Source organism: Lissotriton vulgaris, chromosome 6, assembly GCF_964263255.1.
Source record: "Lissotriton vulgaris chromosome 6, aLisVul1.2, whole genome shotgun sequence".
Taxonomy (NCBI): Eukaryota; Metazoa; Chordata; class Amphibia; order Caudata; family Salamandridae; genus Lissotriton; species Lissotriton vulgaris.
The window spans coordinates 1828452894-1828477275 of NC_141694.1; the positions used below are offsets into that span (position 1 = coordinate 1828452894).

Here is a 24382-nt window from a genome sequence, read left to right on the forward strand (position 1 = left end):
GAGTTAGTAATAGAATTTGGCCTTTAAAGTGTGCTGAATTTGTTCACAAGTAATCATTTGGAAATGTTTACACATAATTTCCAGCAATTCTTTTATATTTTTTTATATTGGGTCATGACTCCACAGCACATTCTGATTCAGTTTATTCTCTTTCAGCACCATATCTTCAGCTTTTAATTCCTTAGCTACTGTTACCATGCAGGACCTGATAAAACCCTACTTCCCAGACCTCTCAGAATCACGTGCCACCATGATTTCCAAGATTCTTGGTGAGTCTGCGAGTCTTGCATTTTATATGACCCAATATCTGAGAAACTGTTCCTTTGTTCTTGCACAGTAATTTAACATATTTACACGCGCTTGTCACTGTGTATACTTGATGGGTGTATTACAACGTGGAGGGCATTTCGTTGGTTATCTTTAAATGCCACCATGTGTCAAATGAAGCATTGCTTTCCTTGGTGTATGGGAAGTGTCAGAATGGCTCCTGAGATAATAAACTGAATTCCAATCCTTACATGTATCCCCTTCTTCCCTTTAAAGCACCAGTAGACCTCCAGCTTTTTCCTCTAGCTGATACAAAGGACCTTAAACTCTTGTTCCCAGTTCCTCACTGTAGCAGTTACAACTAGTATTTCAGTAGATGAGATTATGATTTTATGAAATCTCAGTGGTAACTGGGTCCTTTGGTATTAAATCTGATTTTCCCATGCACTTTACTTTTGATGCTCATATTAGGAAGGGTACTTGCAGTGGAACATTGCAAAATTTGCATTGGCGGTTCTCAGGGGCCATCACTGTTACTGCTTTTGCCCTTTAATGCGTGTGTCGGTATTTGTGGCTGTGTTTACACTGATAGATATTTTCACAAAGTGGGAAAAATGCTGGTATCCTTGGTATTTTTTAGACCAAAAGATACACATACATCAGTGTTTTGGGTCAATAATGATACATGACCATGTATACCAGTAGGTAGAACCCTGTGCATCAGAGCAGCACTGGATGTTGTGCAGAAGGGCACAATGTAAAGTTGAAAATGAGTGTGCAAGGTGATGTGCCCCAGGAAAGCACAAGATGATGTGTACCAAAAAGCATGTGTGGAGCTGACTGGAACGAACACTGACCCATATTCCTTTAGAGAGCACTTAGCTGTTCTTCCCCTTCGAAACCCCTTGCCCATGTCCTTCTTGTAGGGAGAGCACTTGGCCGTGTCCCTTGTAGGGAGAGCACTTGGCCGTGTCCCTTGTAGGGAGAGCACTTGGCCGTGTCCCTTGTAGGGAGAGCACTTGGCCGTGTCCCTTGTAGGGAGAGCACTTGGCCGTGTCCCTTATAGGGAGAGCACTTGGCCGTGTCCCTTATAGGGAGAGCACTTGGCCGTGTCCCTCGTAGGGAGAGCACTTGGCCGTGTCCCTCGTAGGGAGAGCACTTGGCCGTGTCAATCGTAGGGAGAGCACATGGCCGTGTCCCTTGTAGGGAGAGCACTTGGCCGTGTCCCTTGTAGGGAGAGCACTTGGCCGTGTCCCTTGTAGGGAGAGCACTTGGCCGTGTCCCTTGTAGGGAGAGCACTTGGCCGTGTCCCTTGTAGGGAGAGCACTTGGCCGTGTCCCTTGTAGGGAGAGCACTTGGCCGTGTCCCTCGTAGGGAGAGCACTTGGCCGTGTCCCTCGTAGGGAGAGCACTTGGCCGTGTCCCTCGTAGGGAGAGCACTTGGCCGTGTCCCTCGTAGGGAGAGCACTTGGCCGTGTCAATCGTAGGGAGAGCACATGGCCGTGTCCCTCGTAGGGAGAGCACTTGGCCGTGTCCCTCGTAGGAAAAAGCACTTGGCCATGTCCCTTGGAGAGAGAGCCCTGGGTTGTGTCCCTAGGAGAGAGAGCACTTGCCCGAGTCCCTCGTCGAGAGAGTACTTGGCCGAGTCCCTCGGGGAGAGAGCACTCGGCCGTGACCCTCGGGGAGAGAGCACTGGGCCGTGCCCCTCGGGGAGAGAGCACTGGGCCGTGCCCCTCGGGGAGAGAGCACTGGGCCGTGCCCCTCGGGGAGAGAGCACTGGGCCGTGCCCCTCGGGGAGAGAGCACTGGGCCGTGCCCCTCGGGGAGAGAGCACTGGGCCGTGCCCCTCGGGGAGAGAGCACTGGGCCGTGCCCCTCGGGGAGAGAGCACTGGGCCGTGCCCCTCGGGGAGAGAGCACTGGGTTGTGCCCCTCGGGGAGAGAGCACTGGGTTGTGCCCCTCGGGGAGAGAGCACTGGGTTGTGCCCCTCGGGGAGAGAGCACTGGGTTGTGCCCCTCGGGGAGAGAGCACTGGGCCGTGCCCCTCGGGGAGAGAGCACTGGGCCGTGCCCCTCGGGGAGAGAGCACTGGGCCGTGCCCCTCGGGGAGAGAGCACTGGGCCGTGCCCCTCGGGGAGAGAGCACTGGGCCGTGCCCCTCAGGGAGAGAGCACTGGGCCGTGCCCCTCGGGGAGAGAGCACTGGGCCGTGCCCCTCGGGGAGAGAGCACTGGGCCGTGCCCCTCGGGGAGAGAGCACTGGGCCGTGCCCCTCGGGGAGAGAGCACTGGGCCGTGCCCCTCGGGGAGAGAGCACTGGGCCGTGCCCCTCGGGGAGAGAGCACTGGGCCGTGCCCCTCGGGGAGAGAGCACTGGGCCGTGCCCCTCGGGGAGAGAGCACTGGGCCGTGCCCCTCGGGGAGAGAGCACTGGGCCGTGCCCCTCGGGGAGAGAGAACTGGGCCGTGCCCCTCGGAAACAGAGCACTTGGCCGTCTCCTTCGGAGAAAGACCCCTTGCCTATGTCCCTCGGAAAGAGAGCACTTGGCCGTCTCCTTCGGAGAAAGACCCCTTGCCTATGTCCCTCGGAAAGAGAGCACTTGGCCGTCTCCTTCGGAGAAAGACCCCTTGCCTATGTCCCTCGGAAAGAGAGCACTTGGCCGTCTCCTTCGGAGAAAAAGCACTTGGCCGTGTCTCATGGAGAGAGAGAACTTGGCCGTGTGCCTCGGAGAGAGAGCACTTGGCAGTATCCCATGGGCTTTGGTAGAGCACTGGGTTCTGTGTCTCAGGAAAACACTGGGTCATGTGCCTCAGAAAGAGCACAGAGTCATTTGCGTCCGGGAGAGCACAGAGTCATTTGCTTCAGGGAGCGCACTGGGTCGTTTGCCTCGGGGAGCGCACTGGGTAGTTTGCCTCGGGGAGAGCACAGAGTCATTTGCTTCAGGGAGCGCACTGGGTCGTTTGCCTCGGGGAGAGCACTGGGTCGTTTGCCTCGGGGAGCGCACTGGGTCGTTTGCCTCGGGGAGCGCACTGGTCCGTTTGCCTCGGGGAGCGCACTGGGCCGTTTGCCTCGGGAGAGCACTGGGCCGTTTGCCTCGGGAGAGCACTGGGCCGTTTGCCTCGGGAGAGCACTGGGCCGTTTGCCTCGGGAGAGCACTGGGCCGGGTGCCTCGGGAGAGCACTGGGCCGGGTGCCTCGGGAGAGCACTGGGCCGGGTGCCTCGGGAGAGCACTGGGCCGGGTGCCTCGGGAGAGCACTGGGCCGGGTGCCTCGGGAGAGCACTGGGCCGGGTGCCTCGGGAGAGCACTGGGCCGGGTGCCTCGGGAGAGCACTGGGCCGGGTGCCTCGGGAGAGCACTGGGCCGGGTGCCTCGGGAGAGCACTGGGCCGGGTGCACAGGGAGAGCACTGGGCCGGGTGCACAGGGAGAGCACTGGGCCGGGTGCACAGGGAGATCACTGGGCCGGGTGCCTCGGGAGTGCACTGGGTTCTGTGCGTCGGGGGAGCACTGGGCCGGCTGCCTCGGGAGAGCACTGGGCCGGCTGCCTCGGGAGAGCACTGGGCCGGCTGCCTCGGGAGAGCACTGGGCCGGCTGCCTCGGGAGAGCACTGGGCCGGCTGCCTCGGGAGAGCACTGGGCCGGCTGCCTCGGGAGAGCACTGGGCCGGGTGCCTCGGGAGAGCACTGGGCCGGCTGCCTCGGGAGAGCACTGGGCCGGGTGCACAGGGAGAGCACTGGGCCGGGTGCACAGGGAGATCACTGGGTTCTGTGCGTCGGGGGAGCACTGGGCCGGCTGCCTCGGGAGAGCACTGGGCCGGCTGCCTCTGGGGAGCACTGGGCCGGCTGCCTCTGGGGAGCACTGGGCCGGCTGCCTCTGGGGAGCACTGGGCCGGCTGCCTCTGGGGAGCACTGGGCCCGCTGCCTCTGGGGAGCACTGGGCCGGCTGCCTCGGGGGAGCACTGGGCCGGCTGCCTCGGGGGAGCACTGGTTAGCCTGCCGTGGAAGAGCAGTGGGTCATGTGCTGCGTAGAACGTCGTGAAAGCATTTCTCCAGAGAGCACTGGTTGTGTGCATATTAAAGGCAGCAAGTGATGCCCTGGTTAGGAGCACTAGGTTGCGTGCATTACATGGGCACAGGCCGTTACTTTGCATGTGTAATATTTTCATCCAGTCCTATAGTTTTTCACCAACAACCTTTTGCATGTTGAAATGTTTAACCTGTTCATTTAGTTAAATAGCCAGACTTGGTGAAGGTGTCGTACATGACTCTTGGATGGACCTTTGAAGTATAAAAAGACATTTCCTCCAATTGCGGAAGGCATGGCTCGTGGGTGAGGGGGGTGTCACACTCGGGGGTGTCCCGTGGGGAGGTCGCGCGGGGGGGGGGGCGCTGATTTAATAATAAAAGAAAGTTGTTGTGATTGGTGGGTACACTGCCCAGCCCGCAGCTTATGGGGAGGCCATGTTCTCCATGCCGTCCTCTTGTGAGTAATTTACACGTTTGATTTACGCTTTGACTTTTGAGTAACTTTATTACTTTTGACTATTTACAAAATCCGAGTAAAAATGTGCCTGAAGAAGGGGTTGAGCCAAATGTACAGGTGTAATTACTACTGCCAAAAAAGAAATAGGAGTTAAAATCTAAAATGACCAATCACAGGCACTGCAACACACATCCATTGAAAATAATAGGGGTAGTTTTCTAAATAAAATAAAACCCAACTTTAAATTTAATGTTTAAAATAACAAGAGCACTGAATTAAATGTTGAATCATTATTTAACAAGCATTGGCATAGCCAATAGGTCTCGCCTTCAGAACCTTATAAGTGCTTAGCCATGCAACAGTTGATGTTGTTGCACCAAGGATATTGTGCTGCATAACTAAATACTTATAAGGTCCCAAAGGCAAGACCTATTGGCTATACCAATGCTTGTTAAGAAGGTTACTTTTCTCGCACCATGGACAGCAGTCCTGTAGATGTGCCATTCATGGTGAATGACTGTGCAGATGTCTTGATTCCGTTCTCACTGCACCCCTTAGAAGGCTTGGGATTTGCACTATAATAACCAGGGCTCAACAGTGAACACAGATATTGACTTCGCTATCTGGCATCATTTCTCTAGAAGGGGTGGAAAGGAACTGCAAAGTCCAAAGCTTGTATTAGATGTTGCTGCTGCTGGAGGAGGCAGTGCTGTGGCATGCAGACAGATCCATTCCCAGAGTAGGAGGAGGGGAAGGTGTGTTGGGGGTTTATCACACGAGACAGAGATGATCCTGTAACCTAGAGGTAGTATGTAGAAGAAAGTAGAGCACATGGATGCTGGATATCCAGGCCTGCTGACAGTGTGGCAATGCTGCCCTCCTTAAGTGCAGTCTGCTTGAAATTAAAGTGTTTTGGGGGGGGGGGGTTCCCTTCCAATGACAGGCAGCTTCCACATGATTCATTTGCTACTCAATACTTTTCATAAGCCTCCTCCGCGCAGTCGTCCTCCTCAAGCCAGTTACTCTCCGCCTGCGATGTGCAGTCCTCCTTCACGTTTACAGCACCATTTACTGCCATTGTGGAGGTCTGTGGAGACGAATGCCTAATTGAAGTGAACTGCATTCAAGAACGTCTGGTTAGCTAAAAAGCATTGCTTACACAACCTCAACATGCTACCAGGATACAGTTAGTAGGTGGACTCAAAGAGGGGCCACACAAAGTAGACATGGACACATTGTTTCCTAGCCAAGAAGAGCCTCGAGCAAGCCTTTTCTGTCCATGTTCCTGTAGGCTGCAGCTGGCTGTCCATATCTAACTTTAATTCCATGCTCGAACCATAGTCTTGCAAATTTTATAACTCAAGGCTAAGGTGATAATGAAAGGGTTAGCAGTGTGATGACCTTCTCCTCAACTCCCTTGAGATGCTTCACCTGCTGAGGTAGCAGGGGTGACGCAAGAAGCGCAGTTGGGTATTAGACATTGGCCCTAGTGAGGTGCACATGCTTCAAACAACTATTTGTTAACTGCTCAATATACACACTTACTTCATTTACCCTGGAATCTCCTGACACAGAATCAACACCACCGACTGTAAAAAGAAGAAAGCGTGGGAACATTTGAAGCCTGGCATCTATGACCCTTCTAATGGTCTGTATAAACCCCTCAACCTGCACTGCCAGTGCACAAAGGGCTTAATTCACACAGAGTTCAAAGATAAACACCTGCACCTCCAATCACAGCCAAGGTAGGCAGCAAGGACAGCCCAGGGATTCAGCCATTGTAAAACAAGTTATCACACTGCAGTCGCCAAAAGGAATGAAAGCAAAGTCGTCTCACTCATGCCATATTCTAGTCCACCGTTTAGATCACTAGGACACTGAACCGACCATATACAAACCAGGCTAGACCCTGTCAAGCAGGATAGTGCAGTCCGAGCTGTCTCAAGACAGGTGTCGGCCTGCTTGGTGCTCTTGGACGTGGCATCTCTAGTCCCAGGACACCACAAGGTCCAGGAGCTACGTTTGAACATATCCGTCAAAAACATGCTGAGTCTGATGAAAAAGGAGATGGACATGGGACACAGTGCAATTTCCAGTCTCTGTGATTAACTCCGTGTATTCCATACACCCGGCTTTGTAGAGTGATGCACGCTCCGAGTAACTGAACAAATGGAAATCACACCAGTCTAGAAGAAACCACTTATTTTTCGAGTAACCCATACAGCCATTATCAAGGAATGTCTTTTCATGCAAATAACCAACTGCTAACTCCAAGTTATGAGCAAAAGTCTGATATTTACTCTTAGCAGAATACTCTGAATGAGGCAAAAGTCTTGTTAGATCCCTCATTGGCTGATGATGTCCCAAGTGGCCTCCCGGTGCTGCCAAACCCCGGTCCCTCATTGGCCGATGATGTCCCAAGAGAACTCCCGGTGCTGCCAAGCCCGAGTCCCTCATTGGCCGTTGATGTCCCAAGAGAACTCCCGGTCCTGCCGAACCCCGGTCCCTCATTGGCCCATGATGTCCTAAGAGGCCTCCCGGTGATGTCAAGCCCTGGTCCCTCATTGGCCGATGATGTCCCAAGATGCCTGCAGATGCTGCCAAACCCCGGGTGGGGAGGTATACATGGAGGTAGTTGGGACCTTCAGAATGGTGAGGTACTTCTTGAGCACTGCATAAATATGGAGCTTTACTTCCAGGAGAAAAAGGGCCCATTAGCTCCCAGGTGATACTCTTGGAGTGCTTAAAACCAGCACTTTGTGACAGAGCCCAAAAGAGGATTTTCCTAAAGCAACTACAGGAAACACAGGCCATCCTGACCTTAGAGGGGCTGATTCAGGTTGCTGAAGCAGGCCATCCCAAGACTAGAGACAGGAGGTGGTTACTGTTTCTGGAGGGCCTACCAAGGGAATACCACATCAAACCCACATGGTCGAACAGTTCTTAGTGACCACACAAAAGCTGTACAAGGTGGGAGATAAGGCCGGGCGACTGCTGGCGTGGCTGAGCAGATGAGGTTGCGTCTAGATCAATGCCTGAGCTGGAGATGCACGATGGCTCCAGTATTCGAACAGATGAGGGAATAGCAGAGGAATTTACATTCTATTACTAAAATCTCTGCAAGCAACGGGCCTAGGGGCTTTAGAGGAATACATGGAGTCCTTCCTGCTTCCTGGGGGAGGGGTGGGGGAAGAATCTGCCCCTCCCGCGGCTCTCACCGGAAGACAGGGGCACTTTGGACCGGGACCTCGTACTGGATGAACAAAAGCACTGGGCATGATGCAGCCTGGAAAGATGCCGGGACATAATGGTATCCTGGTAGAATTTTATTAAAAACCTTTGCTTTTCATCTCGATCTGACCCAGATGATAAGTCTCACCTCCATTACTTATACGGGAAAAGGAATTTCTGGCACCTGCTCTACTCCGCAAGAAGCTCCTTGGCCGTGCGGGACAAATCAGTAGCATATGTGGGATAGAGGCATAAACGCTCCTTGGCAACCCCGTTGTGGAATAGAGACTCCTTCAAAGAAAGAGCTCAGGGGGGGGGTGTCAGGACTGACCTTATTGTAACCTGATTGATATGTCAACGCTTATTGATTTGGGTGGGAATACCGGTGGAAGTTCACAGCCCCAGAAGGCCCCTCACTTTGCGCCCTGGGGTCATGTGTAGCACAGAGAGACATGGCTACTAAACGGAGAAGCCCCTAGACCCGCACAGACACCAGTTCTAAACTAGAATGATGCACTGAATGGAAGATAAAAGGGGTGAACGAGGCAAGGGGCGGTCAGTGGAAATTTAAAGAAACTACCGGGACAGTGAAGATCCTACCCTGTCCTGGAATAGGACATCACTGCCTCCAAATGTGACAATATGCGAGAGGGACAGGGGTGGGACTGAGGGTAGTGAGTGTGGAAGGGAAAGCAGACCTGCCAGTCCGACAAGGCTCACTGCAACCACACAAGCTGCTCGATAGACCCAGAGAATCTGACATGCGACCATGGCTTGTGGTTCAGTTCTTAAGTGATAATAAAAACAATAAAAGGTTATTAGTGTAAGATAGGCTGCCGCAAAATGTGCAAGAAGATTGCATTTAAGTGCTTTCAAAAGTTACATTTCAATAATTAGCAGACTGCACCAAGGACAAACTTTACGGTTTCCATTAAAGGGAAGCATTCGAGAACGGGTAACACTAGGTGTACGGTTAAAAAAAATACTCTGCCTCAGCGAAGCTTCAAATGATTCTAGAAATGAAAGCCCATACAGTAAGCAGATTTCATATTACATCATTGCGCGCTTTCATATTTTTCTCGGGTAGCAGGGAACCCTGATGAAAAGGCTTTCTTCCTGCCTGTCTTCTTACTGAATTCGCAATTGCCCTTAACCGTACACAAGGGTTTTTTTTTTTACACAAAAACAATAGAACTGCATTGGTCACATAAAACAAGCACGCGCCTCGTGCGGCAGCAGGGAGAAAGGAGAGGGCCTGCGCCGGTATCCCTTGCGGCAGCGCGCAGGGACCATTTGTCAAAGCTTGCTTCCGCAAGGGAATCGCCAAACGTGCACGCGTTGTCATTGAAGGCAATGCAACGCGTGCACGTTTTCGCCTGAAAAGGCAAATCAATTGTTTTAAAGTTTATTAAATCTTTTTAATTTTCCCCATACTCCTAGCCTGCTACGCAATGCTGCTGTCGGTGGTTCTATCCCTAGTGCGAAAAGATGCGGGGAGAGTGGGCATCCCTTTTTTGGGATACCAGGTTCTCTATTCTGATTCGTGCCACAGGAGAGTTGTACAACAGCCTGACCCACTTAAGAAATTCCTCACCTACCCCCAACTTCCGTAAGACCAGCCATAAATAGTGCCACTCCACCGAGTCAAATGCCTGTTCTATATCTAGCAGTGCCAGTGCATAATCGTCTGACATCAAGCATGAAGCCTGCCAAATATGCACAACCCTCCTAAGGTTGTGGACAGTACTGCGTTTAGTAATAAATCCCGCCTGGTCTGGGTAAATGACCCGGGGAGAAGCCGCGCCGCCATAACCCTGCTTAGGATTTTTCATCTATACTTGATAAAGATATCGGTCTATAGGAATCGGCAAGCAAAGGAGCAAAACGAGTTTCTCCCCCCCCACCCCTCCATATGTGTTTCCTGCGAGCAGGCTATGACTACCTTCTAACGTTTTAAGTAGTCAAAGACTCTTCTGTGCTTATCTACGTTGGCAATCCACTGACATTCCATGTGATTTGTTTTTTTCACGGGCCACCATATTTGGTGTCTTCTTATTCCTCCTCTGTTTTGCAGCTGTACAGTATTATGTTGTGCACTCCTCATAAGATATCCCAATCCCAATGGGATCCTGGAACCGTCGTGACATTAGACCCCAGCCAGACCCCAACCATAGTGAACTTACCCCTCCCCTTGGGCAGAAATGCACCCCCCGGTCGCATGCGTATGCCACCCCAATTCCTCCCCCACCAACAACAAAGCAAAACAATACAATTGATAGTATACCATCCTTAACTTAAGTTTCAAAGCAGCTATCTTTCTGCATTACGCATGTATAACAATTCAACAGTTGCTGCAGTGCTAGTGGTAAACTCTCCAATGGGTTGCAAGGGCATACCTCCAGCCCCCTACTAAGTCGTCCACCACTTGGGTGGGGGGGGGGAGCGTAGGCTTCTTGCCAACGATCAATGCATTAAATCCATTTTATGTAAATACTGTGCCAATAACCTTCTAATTATGCAAATCCCCCTTTTCATGTTATCAGAAACAAAGGCTCAGTACTTCCCTGCATTGCGCAGTCATACACTTATCAAGTCCAGTTCGTCCTTCAGTGTCTAGATTGAATAGATGATGCTGTCCTGCCTACTCTTCTGCACCAGGATTCGTATATAGCTGCGGTGTTGGGAATTAGGCTCCTATGTTCGACACTGTGTCTGAGAATTGCAGTACTCCATCCCTACATACTCTCATCCTTCCGGGACTATGTAATCGGTCACCTGATGGCTTTACATTCTGTGTCCCTTTATCCCTTGAGAAATGTTGGGAGCCGCACGCGTGTGAGTAATTCGCTGAGAGGGCTGTCCCTTTCGCTGGATGTACCTGAGAGCCTAGCCAATCACTGGGCTCAGCTGACGAAATAAAGAACACTTTTCCATTGCTCTCGACTCTACGTTTGGCAGGGAATAGTAGACTGTATATAAAGCTTGACTCTCTAAGGCACTTTTTAACCATCATAAAGGATTTTGTTGCTCCTGCACCCGTTGCGTGTAATCTGGGTATACAGAGATGGGGTGTCCTTCATACATCCATGGCCCACGACTGCAGGCCATTTGCAGGATAGTGTCCTGATCCCTGAAGCTAAAAAGTCTTGCATTCATGGCCCTTGGTGGTGAACCAGGCTTGGGCGGAGGCACAAACGCTTCATGCGACCTTTCGACATTGAAGAATTTGCAAGGTGTTTTGGTGGCCATTGCGGCAACAATCAAGTCCTCCAGAAAAGGTTTGACTGATGGGCCCTCTGCCTTTTCGGGAAATCCTATAAACTGTAGGTTATTCTGTCTGGATCTCCCTGCGGAGTACTCTGTTAATTGTTAAGATGAACCACTTTCTTTTGAAGATCCCCTACAGTGTTCCTTATGGTATTTACCTCCTGCAGGGTTTGCACCTCCTGCTCATTAGTAGTGAATCTATCGGTGACCGTCCGAAGATCGCAGGAGAGCAGGTTGACCGCTATGGCGACTATATCTATTGGCATTGAGTACAGTATGTGCTCTGCATCCGGTTCACTCCACCTGCCTTGTGCCAGGGCCCTCACTAGCTCAGTCCCGATCTCCGGGCACCCCTTGGACTATCAGATATCACTTCATGTGCGTCTACTGTATAGGCTCCACTCCCATTGGTGCTGTACTCCGCCACACTGTGGTGTCTGCTACAAAGGGGTCCGTTATATCCACTGTTTGGTGTTTGCACCTGTCCGGTCCCACCCTGGTCGATCACCGCAAGGTGTGGTCGCCTCCTAGATCTCCAGCGCCAGTCCCTGGCCTGGTCCTCTTTGCCCAGTAAAGTTCCACGTGTCCCAGGCCAGGCCAGCGGGTTGCAATCTTTATTCACCCTGCTTTCCTCTGATGCACCCTGCTCTTTATTCAAGGGAGTATGGGTCCGTCTCAGCGGAGCCCCCTGAGAATCAAGGGGCTCTTCCTTCCGCCTTTTCTTCATGGCAATATCGACACTGTGCACTGCTGCTCCACCCTGCTCCTCAGGGGACTGCAACCGTCCCGCCAGTCCTGGGCAGCTCCTGCATCTTGCCTCGGGTCCACTTTACACTGGCTGGGTCTGACACCACGCTCCTTAGGACACAATCGCCGCCGTGGACATCCGTCCCCTCCTCCCGATGTTTTGGGAAGTCCTCCTTCTCGGGGCAGGTCCCCATGGGTGTACAATCCAGTTCAAGTTCTTCGGGGGAGCCCTCCAGCACAGATCAGCCCAGGCCCCCGTGGCGTCTCCATATCGGGCGTACCTCCCGACTCCTCTCCACACCTCTTACTTGTAACGAGAACCGCCTGTAGGAAGGTGGATACCTGACTATGGTTGCCCCCAACTTTTTGCCTAGTGTTTAGCCGGTTTTCGACTTAGTTGGCCTGGGATCCTGCTATTCAGGACCTCAGGCTATCTGCTCTCTCTGTAAAATGGACTCCATGTACGGTAGGTACATACCAAATTGGATATTGGGTCACCCTTGTGAGACCCTGTATAGTGTACCATAGATACCCAGGGCATAGGTGCACCCAAGGCAGCATGTATTATGCCACCCCTGGCTGGCCACTTAAATAGACACAACTGGCTGATCACTCAGCTGGGGCAAGGTCGTGTAATCACCCCTTGCTTAGGTGTAGTATTCCTATGCCTACTTACAAATTGACACATAGTAACCTACAAGTCACTCCTATGGCAGGCCTTAACAATCCTGAAGGCAGAGTGCTTGGTTTAGTGTGAAATGTTGCTCTAGCATGAGCTGAGCCTGTCTGCAGCTTTCGGAACCATGTCCTTATAGCTGTTCTATGATATTGCCATACCATATACTTTTAAGTGCATTATAATCCTCGCCGTTAATGCTAAATTTGGTTTGGCTTTATCCAAACATGTCGTGTAAGGTGTCATATGCTTTGGAATACTACCCCCTCGCCAATTCTGGCGACGGGGGTAGCATTCCACCCTTCTAGAGGGAGAAGACATGTTGAAACTACTGTACCCGGCTAAAGTTAACCAGAGCCCCAGCATCACAAAATGGATGCTGCTGCCACAGACACAAGTCTGACCTCCTGCTGCTGGGAGTCCTTCCAGTCACGGAGGTTTGGACAATAGGTTTCCTGCTTGGGGAGGTGCGAGCACCACCCCAGACAGGAGGATGTGTATTGGGACAGGGAGGGCTGAATAGAAACCGACACTGCCTGGAGCACACTAGGTGCTCCATGCATACCCCAGTTCAAACCGGTAGCTGGGGCACTCCAGCCCCAGCTCTGGCGCGAAACTGGACAAAGGAAAGGGGGTGTAACCACCCCCCTTCCTGGTCTCACCCATAGGAGGGACCTACTGACTAAACCAGCCCCCTTTAGTTGTATAAAGGTAGGAGCTGACCCAGGAGACTTTAGATTAATCCTGGAATCGACTTGAAACGAATCTCTGGACCCTTCGACATTCACCTGAGCTGAAGACTGAAGAATCTTCCTTGTGGCCAAGGAGTGACCACCCTGGGCAACCAGGTACCATCCAGCAACTCGACGGCTTGCTTTGTCCCCGTTCCCGCCGGAACCCGAGCACAGAGCCCGACAAGATCCAGACTCCCAGACCTCCTTGACCCCGCTGCACGACTCCAGCACAGCTGAGCACCGTGGAAGGCGTCGAGACATGTGGGACCGGACGCCTTGGAAAGCCTGCAACTTGCTAACAGCGCAGCTCCTGAGGTATCCTCGAAGCTGTGCACTGGGGACTGAGCCACCACGACACCGAGCTCCACCTGCATCAGCCCTCCACACTCCACGAGATCTGCGTGGGGCCCTTCTGCTTGTGTTCTGCTCGACGCGTTGTCCGGTTGCTGGCCAGGTGGCTAGTAGCGACGATCCTTTTGAAAATCCATTGCTGGTCTGGTTGCTCCAGACTGGCCCTTGCTTCCCTGAAAAGTTGAAGTACCTCAGACCCTCCTGGTCTGCACAAGAAGCCTTTTGTGTATCCTGCGTGGGTTGCCTTTGCTTAGGCTTGTTGGCTCCGATTTTGAAGTCGACCCCTCCATCTGCGAAAACCTTTGTGGGACGGCTCCTCTCCAGCACCTGGTCGTCCTCAACGCCTACTGGTCCACGTGGCTGCAAAGACGAGCTTCACGACAGCACCTGATTGCTCCTCGACGACGTCTGGTTCCTTCCTGGTTCCACCTGCTCACTGGCTAGTGACCTAGACTCTGTCCCCTTTCCTTTCAGGTCTTCTTCAAGTCCGATCCACCCTTGGATCCACCTGGACATCTTTCTCCTGGTCGCCTGCAGCATCTTCTTCCAAGGCTCCATAGGAATCAACGAGAAAACCCAACACACTTTGACACCTACGCACCCGCAGCCCGTGGGTGAGGTAACGCGAGTACTCCGGTGCTCCTGTAGGGATTGACTATCCTAGTGTCTAGTTAGACCGGAAGTGTCCTAAATCTCCATTTACTTACCTTTTAAGTACCCATTGACTTTCTATTGACTCGCGTGAGTGTACGGACACTGCACGCGCCGCCTGTGGGCCTGCTACTCCTACCCTAAGGGACAGACAGTGTAGCCCCAGCGATTCTCTAGGCCTTTCCTTTTCACAAGTCGTAGTTCTTATACCACTTACTTAGTATATGGTTTTACGCGCCCCTAGGGCCTAACTGTAAATTGTGCTATTTATATTATTTCTAAGAGTAACTTGTTATGTGCTTTGGCCGCTAATCTCATATAGAGTTCAGAGGAGTGTGTTAGTAAATAAATACATATATATTTTATATATATCCTGTGTGGTGTCCTTTCATTTGGTATTCAAGGGGTTACATATGGTAAAACAGCTGGCTTTACACGCCCTCAAGAGTCTTTTAGCCTAAGACTGTTCTGTCCACGCTACCTCTAGGATAGCTGGTCTATAAGGTTGACTTTACAACCATCACCATAAGAGTTGTTTGGACTGGTGCAAGGTGTTCACTAGAATAGTGAACATCCAGCTCTTTCTTTAGGTCTGGAGCACAAAGCGCCGGGACACTCCTTTGGAGTAGCCGTTGCGCTATAAAAGTCCCATTTTAACATAACATAACATAACATCATATACCAAGTCAACTTCTCACACTGCCATTCCGGCTCTTTCCGTGGGCTATCCTGCTCAGGCCAGCAGCGTCCTGGGGTCTTCCAGCATCCACCTCCCAGGACCAACATACAAGATAGCGGCTAGCCCCGGCCCAAATCCCCGTTTCATCTCACTTCACGCACACTGGTCTGTAAAGCGGCAGGTGAGTGCTGAAAATAGTTCTTTTTTTCCTCTGCCTGCAGCCCAGCAGGGAAATCAGCATTTATATTCCACAGGATTCTGACAGATTCATGAATGGCTGACGGGAGAGCCGAGTGAAACCTCTACTCAGCCATCTTGCCAAGCCACGCCCGCTCCCCAATATTACATTAACTTAGAAATTAAAACAGTTAAAATATTTTATAATTAAGTACTCAATTTCTTAACGTTAGATTACATTCATTCATATTTTAAATACTTTAATTTAACATTATTTCCTATGGGATTTTATTTTAAATCCCTAATGCCATTATTTTCAATGGGCGGTTTTGCAGTACCAGTGGTTGACAATTTATTGTGCTGGACATATGTAATTTTCTACTGTTTTGAGTTCTTTGTTAGTGCAGTAACAACTTTAGAAATTATGTTTGTGAATAGCTATGGGCCTACTCTTCTGTGTGTAGGGGCAAGTTACTCCCCAAACTCCTCCCTAACGCTCCTTCAGCCCTCCTTACTCTTACCTAAGCCCTTTCCATTTAGTAATTGGTATTCTCCATTTTCCAGCCACTCCCCGTGTCCCTCCCACATTGTTGGGATCTGGAATGTTGTGTGTGGGGCCCGAAGGAAGTTCCCTGCGTGGAACATGGAATCAGTTTCTGCCGGGAGCTGGGGTTCATCGGACGAAATAAAGATAACAGCAACTTACCTGGTGTCGTGCTTCTTTTCAATGGCGATGAGTTGGCCATTGTGTTCAGCATCCTCTTCAGAACGACTGCTTGGTACTGCGCACCGGGATCAACCCAAAGGAAATGTCTCTGTGTCAGTTTTTCTCACTGTCTACTTCCGCGCAGGTGATAAGTGAATGGCGAGAATTGTCTTGCAGACTGAAGTTCTGAAGATGTGGATGCTTCTGCTGTGAAATTATTTTTGGGCCAAGCAGGAGCTTCGGGTGACGGAGTATGGCGAGTGATCCTAGTTGTCCGCTGTCACTGACGTGTATGGCGCGAAGGCCTGAGCTGCGCTGAGGAAGAGAGAGGCTGATGTACACTAGTTCGTTTTGGTCATAACTTCAGTGTTCACAGCCACTTGATGACAGCATTCATTGCGCACACCTTAGGCTGACCCCGATTTCTTCATGAATGACCACCTGATGACGGCATTGCGTACTCTGTGATGTGCCCACCTTTGGCTGGTAACTTTTTATTTCAAATGCTTTTTGATTTAGTAATGTTAGGTGCATACTGTGATACACACACCTGGTCATAAAAGCGTGTGTCAAAACATCTAGTGTGTGTAGACGGTGACACTCATCCTGTCTTTGTTGATGCTTTAGAGTGCAAGGGAAAATTAGCTGCACTGGGTCAATTCGTAACATTAATTTTCCTTTCCAAGTCACATTGTGTTGGTATTGGGCCCCAACTCATCCACCTATGGTCACTCAATGGATCGTGTGTTGGCACCACCACCATTCTTGCAATCAGCTGGGACTCCTCCATTGCATTGGCAACATTGGAAGGACACTTTTGCTGCTTATTTAGAGGCCATTGATGGTGATACTTTTACTTCCAAAAAGAAAAAAAGCTTTGTTAATATATAATATAGGTTCCGACGGAAGGAACATTTTAAAAACATTAGCCCTAGCGCTTGAGAGCATCCATGTGCTGATGATGGTGATTCACTGATAGTTGATAACTATGATCCAGTATTAAATTGTTGGACAAGAGATTCAATCCCAAGAGGAAAGCAGTGCTTGAGCGCCACAAGTTTTTGCAATGTGCTCAAATCCCTGGTGAATCCATACATGATTTTGTGGCCGCACTCAGAACTCTAGCCACCACCTGCAACTACAGAGAATTCAGGGAGGAAATCATTCTGTATCAATTAATTGAGAGAACATTCAACAACAAAAAACTATTCTTCTCCGAGGATTGGGATTTGTAAACTGCCCTCACTTTAGCTGGAAGAATAGAACACTCTCCATTCTGTGCAAAAGAAGTGAGTGGAACTGTACAATCCGGGGCAGTTAAGCTGAACAATGCAAAGCATAATGCCAAACCCATGAGGGGGTCCAATGCGAATTCTGTGTGAAACCCTATGACAAATTCATCCAAATCTGAGAAAGGGGAACTTTCATGTTTCGTTGTGGGAGCAAATTGCATTTTGTTTTGCCTTGACTCAAACATGCTTTAAGTGTGTCAAGAAAAGGGCATTTTGCTCGTATTTGTGCAAAGTTATGGCAGTGCAAAAAGCTTCTGCGCAAACTGTGAAGACCATTGAGGAAGACTTTGTTGACTCAGATGATAAAAACCATGTGTTTTTGACGCTATATTCCTCGTCTTCACAAGCTGAAGGAGTAGTTGAAATAGCATCCATGGCAGTGTTGCGCAGTAGGAAATCTCATGCTTGAATGGTCGGCGTGAACAGTAAGAAGGTTAGTTTCTTAGCTGATTCTGGTTTCCCATTCACGCTCATCAATGCTAAGGATTTTGAAGGATTAGATCGCGTTCAATTGCATCAGTCCAATATCAGAATCTTTGCTTATGGTGGCAAGAAAGAGAAAGTTCTTGGGAAATTCATGGCTAACCTAGTGTTTGGTGAAGATCTTGCTACCGAAACAGTGTAGATTGTAAAAGATAGTGCAAATTTGTTGGGGTGGGAAGAGAAAGGGGAGCTTCAAATTATTTTGGATCCCAACCATCCTGACTTAGTTTTATCAAGAAGGGAAGTAAAGCAATTTTATTGCACGCCCCCATCAACTTCACCTGATGATGGTGTGGTTGAACATTTGACGAGAAATAAATGAATCCAGAATTATCCCAAGGTGTTTAGCGGGGAACTAGGGAAACTGAAAGGATTTCAACAACACATTATTCTCAAGGAGGGAGCAAAGACAGTGGCGCACAGAGTACGCAAGGTACCATTAAGACTGTGAAATTACCGTAAGTGTGAGTTGGAACGATTGTATGCCATTAGTGTAATTGAGCCCATTGAGGGGTCTGAATGGTTGACTCCCATTGTTTTGGCAAGTAAAGCCTGTCGGCTTTGAGGATGTGCATGGACTTGATGGATCTCAACCCTAACATTTGGGTTGATCTCCAACCTCTACCTAACATTAATGAGATGTTGGCGACCTTGGAGGGTGCTACATTTTTCCCTTCTCTAGACATTTCCTCAGACTATCATCAAGTCGAGTTGTGTAAAGATTCTAGGCACCTCCTATCTTTTGTAACACATGAAGGGGCCTTTCTCTACTATGAATTCCGTTCGGTCTGGCATCGGCTTCTGCAGTGTTCCAGCATTTGATAGGTAACTTATTTAAGAACACTGTGGGAAACGTGTTTTTCCAGGACGACATTCTTCTACATGGAAAAACTGAATCTGAGCTTGACGACTGGGTCAGACAGGTGTTAGAAATTGTAAAGTCAAGTGGGTTGACTCTGAGGAAGGATAAGTGTAAGTTATTCAAGAGGGGGTGGATTACCTTGCTCACCACATCTCTGGCAAGGGGGTGGAACACACATTGAAATTTTAGAAGCCATCGAAAGCGCACCTACACCTTTGAACAAAGACCAGCTCCGCTCCTTTCTGGGGTTAGTGGAATACTATGTCAAGTTTGTAAGGAACCTTTCAGATAAAACAGCATGTCTACGTGAGCTCTTGAAAACAAATGTCAAGTATGAATGGAATGAAGAGTATAGCAATAATTTTGAGCTCATAAAACAGGAAATGGTTATGGCTTCAAATTATTCAACATCAATAACCGGTGCATTATCTCCACTGATGCTAGTAATGTGGGTTTAGGCGCTGATCTTATGCAGAAAAGAGGTGACAGACGTGAAGAAACCATTGCTTTCGCCTCTAGAACATTAACAAGGGCGGAAAGCACTTATTCCACCTTAGAGAAGGAGGATCTAGCCTTGTGGTGAGGTGTGCAGCATTTGAGGATTTTTTTGTGGGGAAATGGATTTGTTCTCAAAACAGATGATAAACCTTTAATTGATCTTTTCACCACAAGAGGGTGCGGAAGGGTCACTCTGTGCATTGCTAAGTGGTAGAACAGACTGCAGGAATTCCATTGTCGCCTGGAATATGTGGCAGTGGTGAAGAATCGTGTAGCTGATTGCACTCACTTTCAGTTAGGGGTAGCCTAGATAAGCAATGTGATGTCTGACGATCTGGAAATGGTATGTACGGTAGGTTCCGTGGAGGATACTGTAAAAGGCACACTTTCAGAGCAAGAATGGTTGCAGGCAACGTCCAGTAACGTTGAGCTCAAAATGGTTCGAAACTTTGTAGCCATAGGGTGGCCCAACAACAAAGACTTGTCCTCAGAGCTGATTCCATATAAGAGAGATGGAGAGGAGTTGTCCATGGTTGGTGGGATTCTACGCAGAGGTTTGTTAGTGGTCCGGTGTGCATGCGTAAAAAAATCTTGGATTTAACCCATGAGGGGCATCTTAGAATTCGGGCCATGAAACACAAGGTTAGGGAACATTTCTGGTGGCCTGGTTTAGACAGGGCTGTTGAACACTATGTTCATGACTGCTCTATATGTGTTCTGAGTGACAAGGCACAAGTAACGTTTCCCTCTCCCGTTGATCCTGTTGTTGTGAGGAACTCGCCCTGGTGCAAATTTTCTTTTGATGTGGCTGGACCTTTTGGTGTCATTGGGAGCCCACCGAAATATGCATTGGTCTTAGTTGATAATAAGTCGAAATGGCCGCAAGTGAAGTTTGTGGATAGCGTTAATTCATCGACTACCATTAATTTTTTTCAAGAAGTGTTTCTTTGAGAGGGGTTCCTGAGGAACTTGTGACCGACAATGGTACACAGTTGGTATCTAGAGAAATGCAGAACTTCCTCAAGGAAAACTGCATTAAACGCATTCTCACCTCCCTTTATCACCCTCGCAGCAATGGCCTAGGAAACGTATGAACCGTGTAATCAAGGAACACTTCCAGCTGGCTTTGGTTAATGGGTTACAGTGGAGGGTGCCAGTTGTGGACAGTTAGGACTGTTGTGGACAGTTAGGACTACCCCAGATGTAAGTATAGGCATGGCTCCACTTACGTTGCTCAGGGGAAGGGTGTCGGGCTCCAAGTCGAACAAGGATTGGTATCCAGAAAAGGTGTTGATCAGGAGAAGTTGAATAAAGAAGTTGATGTTAGAGCAGCAGTACAGGCGAAGTACAGCACTCGGACTGACAGTATTAGAGTTCTTCCTGTCGGTGTTGGTGAATGGGTAAGAGTCAAGAGGCCTGGTTCTGTCGACAAAGGGGTGTCACGTTTTTCAGCACCAGTGAGGGTGAGAGAAATAAACGATTGCGTGGCAGTGTTGAGAAATTGGAAAATCTGGAACAAGTGTGCTATCTCTGTGGTGCCTGGATCTAAAGCAAGTTACGTGAATAGAAAATGTGTATTCACCCAGATTGCATTTGCGGGGGGAGGGTTCTTTGTAGAGCGAAGGTCGCTCCGACCATATTTCATGAATATGTAATTCATTTGATCTAATGACTCTTTCTTCCATCTGGGAACACAACCCAAATCCATCTCCTTGTATTGTACCTGTATTCTCTGTTATTATAGTTTCTCAATTGTTGCTGATTTGAGTGGAAGAGGGGTGCAGGGGTACTATGGAGTAGTATGCCTTTTTAAGGTAGTTAGTTCTGCCGGAAGTCAAGGTTTTTGTCCAACCCCATTTTCTTAGTCTGTATTCTGTTTTCATGGTCTTCTCATTTTCTGTTTCTTTGTGAAGGAAGGGGAAGTGTGTTTGGATCTGGAATATTGTGTGTGGGGCTCGAGCGAAGTTCCCGGAGTGGAGCATGGAATGTGGGGGATCAGCAGTTGCTTCCAGGAGATGGAGTGCGTTGGGCAGAATAAAGATAACGGCAACTTACCTACTGTTGTGCTTCTTTTTACAAATTTACTACTATTGAGTTAACTTACATGTGTGAGGATCTCCCATAGAGAAAAAATAGGAGAGGGCGGGTTGGAGATTTACACTTGGGGGTTTGTGAATAGCATTGTGTTGTACGTCAGTGGTACTACTGTAGTACTACTATACGTACTACAAAATGGAGTTGTGAATGGGCCCCTAGGAGAGTCCCATGCAATAAAGTGCTACGATGAGAAGTGTGTAAGATAACAAACACTCTGAACCTGAACAGAATGTATTTTGTCAATGACACAGAGTGCTATAGAAAATACATACAGTGAAAAGGCAACAATCCACCCTGTAGCACAATGGATGCTAGAAGCTCAACCAGTCACAAAAACAACAATTCACCTGCCGTAGGCCACATTGGCTTCATTTACCTTTTAGCGTAGACCCACAACTCGTAGTGCCTTACCTATAAATGTAGGTTGTCGTGAAAAAACACTTATTTGTCCATTCTAAACTCTTCTTGTGCATGGAAAACATAGATTGTGAAGTTTATTTTTCATTTGTAAATTCTTGTGAATTTTGTTTTTGACAATTTGACTGGATACCAGTCGTACACTTGAGTCACACTCTTGCTCTACCCACAGCCCTTAAGGGTCTCTTCATTTCTTCCTCCCCAGCTCTCGGGTATGGCTTGCTGTGCATTGCTATGGCCTACATCTCCTCCTTCATGGGCTCAGTGCTGCAGGTAAGATGGCTCCGCTATTTATCTTTACCATTGCATCTCAGGGGGTGGGGGATTCTTTACACAACACTGTCTGCCCCAATCAAGTGTAGATCTGGGGTCTGCATTGTCTTGTGACAGTTCCAGATTTAGTGTAATGAAGATCCTCGTGTCCAGTTTACAGTAGATTTTGCTTCTAATACTTTGTAAGGCAGTGACTGTTAACATCAATCTGGGGTTTTGAAGTGCACTACTCATCCGTAAGGGTCTAAGGTGGGTGTGAGCAGCTTCGTAGCTCCGTAGATCATTCGAAAAGCCAGGCCTTGAGGTCCTTTCTGAATTGGTGCAGTGTCGGGCTTCGTTGGATGCAGAGGGGGTGTACATTCCAGGTCATGGCCACCAGGTAGGAGAAGGATCTGCCACCTGTTCTGGCCCTGTGGCACCGTGGCTAGGGCTAGGTCGGCTGAGGGGAGGTGTCTCTTTGGGGTGTGGAATTAGATTCATTTGTTGAGGTATTGGGGTCAGGTGTTGTGGAGGGCTTTGTAGGCATGTGTGAGCAGTTTGAAGGTTATTCTTTTTTTGATGGGGTGCCAGTGAAGGTTGCGGAGGTGTTGGGTGATGTGGCCATGTCGTGGCATGTCGAGGATAAGTCTGGCTACAGCATTCTGGATGGTCTGGAGTTTGCAGAGCAGTTTTTTGTTGATTCCGGCATAGAGGGTGTTTCCGTAGTCCAGTCTGCTGGTCATGAGTGCGTGGGTGCCGGTCTTCCTGGCGCCGAGGTGGATCCATTTAAAGGTTTGGCAAAGAATGAGAATGGTGGTTCATGGTGAGTGAAGAGTCTGGTATGATGCGGAGGTTGAGTGCGTGGTCCGTTGGGGTGGGTGGGTTTCCGAGGGTGAGGGGCCACCAGGTGTTGTCCAATGGAGAGGGGGTGGAGACGAAGATGAGGACTTCTGTATTCTCTGAGTTTAGCTTCCGGCAGCTGCTGCTCATCCAGGTTGCGATGCCTTACATCCCTTCTTTGAAACTGTGACTGGTGATGCCGGGTTCCTTTGTTAGAGAGAGGATGAGCTGGATGTCGTCAGAAAACACGGACTCAGTGTGGCTCCATACTACATGGAGTCCGTGTTTTCTGACAATGATTGTGAGGGGGGCCATGTAGACTTTGAAGAGTGTGGGGCTGAGGGAGGATCCCTGGGTACTCCGCATCTGATCTTGGTTGGTTTGGAGAGGAAGGGTGTGGGAGTCTTATTTGTTGTGTTCTGCCTGAGAGGAAAGATAAAATCCAGTCTAGGGCTGTTCCCTGGATGCCAGCGTCGTGGAGTTTGGTTGCTAGTGTGCGGTGGGAGACGGTGTCGAAGGCTGCTGAAAGGTCCAAGAGGATGAGTGCTGCAGTGTGGCAATGTTCGAGGAGGGTGCGGATGGTGTCGGAGGCGGCTATGACGGCGGTCTCTGTGCTGTGGTTGCTGCGGAAACCATATTGAGAGGTGTCTAGGATGTTGTTGGTTTGTATGAACTGTGCTAGCTGGGTGTTGACGGCTTTCTCTGTGACTTTGACAGCAAAAGGGAGTAGTGAGATGGGCCTGAAATTCTTGCAATCCGTCGGGTCTGTCGAGGGCTTCATATGGAGGGGTTTGACTTCGGCGCGTTTCCAGTCACCTGGGAATGTAGCGGTCTCGAAGGAGCAGTTGATGGTTCGGCGTAGTTTGGGTGCGATGGTGGTGATGGTCCTGTGAAAGATGTGTAGCGGGCAGTGGCGTAACAAAACTTGAGAAGGCCCCCCTGCAAAGTAAATGGAGGGGGTACCCACGCTCCAGACCTAGTCAGAAGCTCGCAGGGCAGGGGTCCGTCACCCATGCAGAGTGATGGAGGGGGCCCTGTGGAGGTCAGGGTCCCCCCCACATAGTGGGAGCTGCTGGGGTTACTGCTACTCCATTGTTTCACATCCAATGAAAACACAGAGCAGTGCAGTTATACCCTGCTTTGTTGTGGTAATGACCACAGGAAATGGAGGGGAGAGGTAAACTCTGGTGAAAGGCACTACTGGAGTGAAAAGCATCAGGAATGCAGTTTGTAAAAGGAAACTGCATGGCTACCATCTCACAGCTATTTGCTTTGTGAACAGAAGTGCATTCCTGCAGACTTTTTGCTCCCTGCAAGTCGTCTGTTTGGGCTCAAGCATCCAACCCATTTACTTCCTCTCTCCATGTGTGGAACAAAATAAAGGGAACGTGAATACATAGGGAGAGCACTGCAGAAGGAGTATTGTGGGACAGATTAAAAAAAAAGATTTTGCAACGCCAATAGGTCACACTTTTTGGAGCTATCAGCTTTGTTGATGATTTTCAGCTGTGTGCAGCATGGCTAAAGAATTGAAAAAAGCCTTTGACATGGCCCACCAGTCATCATTTTGAAGGCATGTGCCTCACGCACAACATGCCTTCAAAATGATGTGAGAGCTGTATTTTTTCTTTGTAGTTACAGATCTGAGTTGGATCAGTGGCTAACATTAAACAAAAAAACGGCTAAG

General features: G+C 49.5%; 1 protein-coding gene across 4 annotated transcripts in view; it reads left to right on the forward strand.

The window, feature by feature from the left end:
- SLC5A6 (solute carrier family 5 member 6) overlaps nucleotides 1–24382 on the forward strand; it is a 327265-nt gene that overhangs the window by 235335 nt on the left and 67548 nt on the right. For all 4 annotated transcript variants that reach the window (XM_086928095.1, XM_086928097.1, XM_086928096.1 and 1 more), the window contains exons 10-11: nucleotides 157–269; nucleotides 21809–21876. In XM_086928095.1, the coding sequence (XP_086784221.1) occupies nucleotides 157–269; nucleotides 21809–21876 (181 nt within the window). The remainder of the gene's footprint in view (nucleotides 1–156; nucleotides 270–21808; nucleotides 21877–24382) is intronic.